Genomic DNA, 2,684 nt, shown 5'->3' on the forward strand with positions numbered 1-2,684 from the left:
CCTCGAAAAGGATTCTTTAAAATACAGCCAGCTCTCCCGGACTCCTTTCTCCCTCATGTTATTCTCCCATTATACATTCAAGTTGAGCCTTTGGTGTCTTTAAAAAGTTTCCATGCAGCTTGCAGGGATTTCACTTGGCACTGTAACCTTTAATTTCTGTTTAACTAACCTCCTCATTTTTGTGTAGTTCCCCTTTCTGAAATTGAAATGTGCTCCACTGATTACTACATCAAGAATTGCCTAGCCACATGTGGGTTCCCATCCTCAGGTGACATGTACCCAGTCAATATGGGGATAGTTGAAATCCCCCATTATCAATTAGTTTTTTATTTTAATAGCCTATTTAATTGCCCTGAGTATTTCATAGTCTCGATCACAATCCTGCTCAGGCGGTCTGTAATATACCCCTACCGCTGTATTCTTATTATAAGACATGGAATTTCTATCCATAGAGATTCTATGGTACAATTTGATTCAGTTAAGATTTGTACTTCACTTGATTCTACACTTTCTTTCACATATAGCACCACTTCCCCACCAGCACGACCTCTTCTGACCTTCCAATATATTTGATACCCTGGTATTACTGTGTCCCATTGATTATCCTCATTCCAACAAGTTTCTATGATGCCTCTTATATCGATATCCTCATGTGATATGAGGCACTCTAGTTTGCCCATTTTGTTATTTAGAGTTTAGCATTGGTGTATAAGCATTTTAAAATCTTGAGTCCTTTCAGCTGTCTGTCATTACAGGATGTAATTGAATGGGACACTTTTTCATTTGATTGTTTCTCATGAGACCCTGCCTGTATTTTATCATTTTCCATCTTCTCGTCCTCAGTAAGATTAGAGAATCTCCATTAATAGATCAGATCCTTAGGGATGTCTTTGTCTGAACCACGTTCCTCTGCACCTGTCAGCTTTCCCCAAGCTCTTAGTTTAAAAACTGCTCTATGACCTTTTTAGTTTTAAGTCCCAGCTATCTGCTTCCATTTCGGTTCAGGTGGAGTGCATCCTTCCTGTATAGACTCCCCCTTTCCAAAAAGTGTCCCTATTTGTGAATCCCATTCAGCTAAACATTTTAATCCAGTAATGGCTGAGTGACAGAGTGGGGATTCAGTCTTGACAGGAACTATATGGATAAACAGTATTCAGAAGCATGTTTCCTGCTGGTGCCTAATAAGGTTTCTCAGACCATGACATGTAGGAATTAGTGATGCAAGGGATCCCTTAAAATTTGGAATTGGCATTAGTAGGGTCTGTTGCTCATAATTCATTACTCTGAATAATGAAAATGTCATTTTTCAGTGTGTGAAGAGCGACCAATCTGCTTCACCCATGGGAAGAGCCTCCCGTAGCATAGGATGTAGTGTCTCACATTAACATTGTCTCTCCATCCAGGCATTTGTACAGCGACCATCACCTGAGAGCCTGGGAACATACAGGAAGTCAAGGGAATATACAGTACATGCAGGAGAGACCATTCTGCTTCAGTATTGGTCACCTTCTCCTCTACTTCATGTCAGATTCCAACACAACCGACTTCACCAACCCCTCCACCTTCATCCTGCAGGGCATTCCTGGCCTGGAATCCGCCCATGTCTGGATCTCCATCCCCTTCTGCACCATGTATGTCACAGCCATCTTGGGGAACTTCACCATCCTGTTCATCGTGAAGACGGAGCCGAGTCTCCATGGGCCCATGTACTATTTCCTTTGCATGCTGGCCATCACCGACCTGGTAGAATCTACGTCCATTGTGCCCAAAATGCTGAGCATCTTCTGGCTCAATTCCAGAGAGATTGATTTCAGTGCCTGCCTCACCCAGCTCTACTTCATTCACTGCTTCTCAGTGATGGAGTCTGGGATCTTTGTGGCCATGGCTTTGGATCGCTACGTGGCCATTTGTGATCCCCTGAGACATTCCACCATCCTGACAAAGTCCATTGTGGCTAAGATTGGCCTGGCCATGATGCTGCGCAGCAGCATTGTTGTACTGCCATATCCCTTCCTGGTAAGGCAATGGCCTTATTGCAGAACCAACGTCATCCCCCAGTCGTACTGTGCACACATAGCCGTGGTGAAGCTGGCCTGCGCCGACATTCGCATCAGTAGTTACTACGGCCTCTTTGTAGTATTCTGTGTGATGGGTCTGGATGCGATTTTCATTGCCCTGTCCTACACCCAGATCCTCAGGGCCATCTTCAGCCTCCCCACAAAGGATGCCCGGATCAAGACTTTTGGGACCTGCATCTCCCACCTTTGTTCCATCTTAGCCTTTTACATCCCAAGTCTCTTCTTCTCCCTCATGTACCGGTTTGGTCAGAATGTACCCCTGCATTTCCAGATTCTCATTGCCAACGTTTACCTCTTGATGCCCCCTGTGCTAAATCCCATCATCTACGGGGTGAGGACCAGACAAATCCGGGACAGGCTGCTCCGGCTCTTTACTCATAAAGGGACCTAAAATTTTCTCTTGGTGCTCTGGCTCTCAGACATCCAAGCACAGTTGGCTGGTGATATGGTGCTGGACAGTCAGAGAGACGTTAATTCCTTTCCTGACCTTACTATGCTTTGTTGGTGTGGAAAATTAGGGAATTGGTCTATGCACAATTCATGGAGTTGACACCTTTCTAATTGTTGGTAAATGCCCCATCTCTTCTGCTGAGGCCCCGCCCCTGT

The 2,684-nt window shown here is 44.9% G+C and overlaps 1 protein-coding gene across 1 annotated transcript; it reads left to right on the plus strand.

Annotated features, from left to right (window-relative positions):
- The first annotated feature begins 1,521 nt into the window (after positions 1 to 1,521).
- On the plus strand, positions 1,522 to 2,469 carry LOC123361995 (olfactory receptor 52R1-like). Its single transcript, XM_045002221.1, has one exon. It carries the CDS (start codon positions 1,522 to 1,524, stop codon positions 2,467 to 2,469), a length of 948 nt encoding a protein of 315 aa, XP_044858156.1.
- The last annotated feature ends 215 nt before the right edge of the window (positions 2,470 to 2,684 follow it).

Source organism: Mauremys mutica, chromosome 1 (genome assembly GCF_020497125.1).
Source record: "Mauremys mutica isolate MM-2020 ecotype Southern chromosome 1, ASM2049712v1, whole genome shotgun sequence".
NCBI lineage: Eukaryota > Metazoa > Chordata > Testudines > Geoemydidae > Mauremys > Mauremys mutica.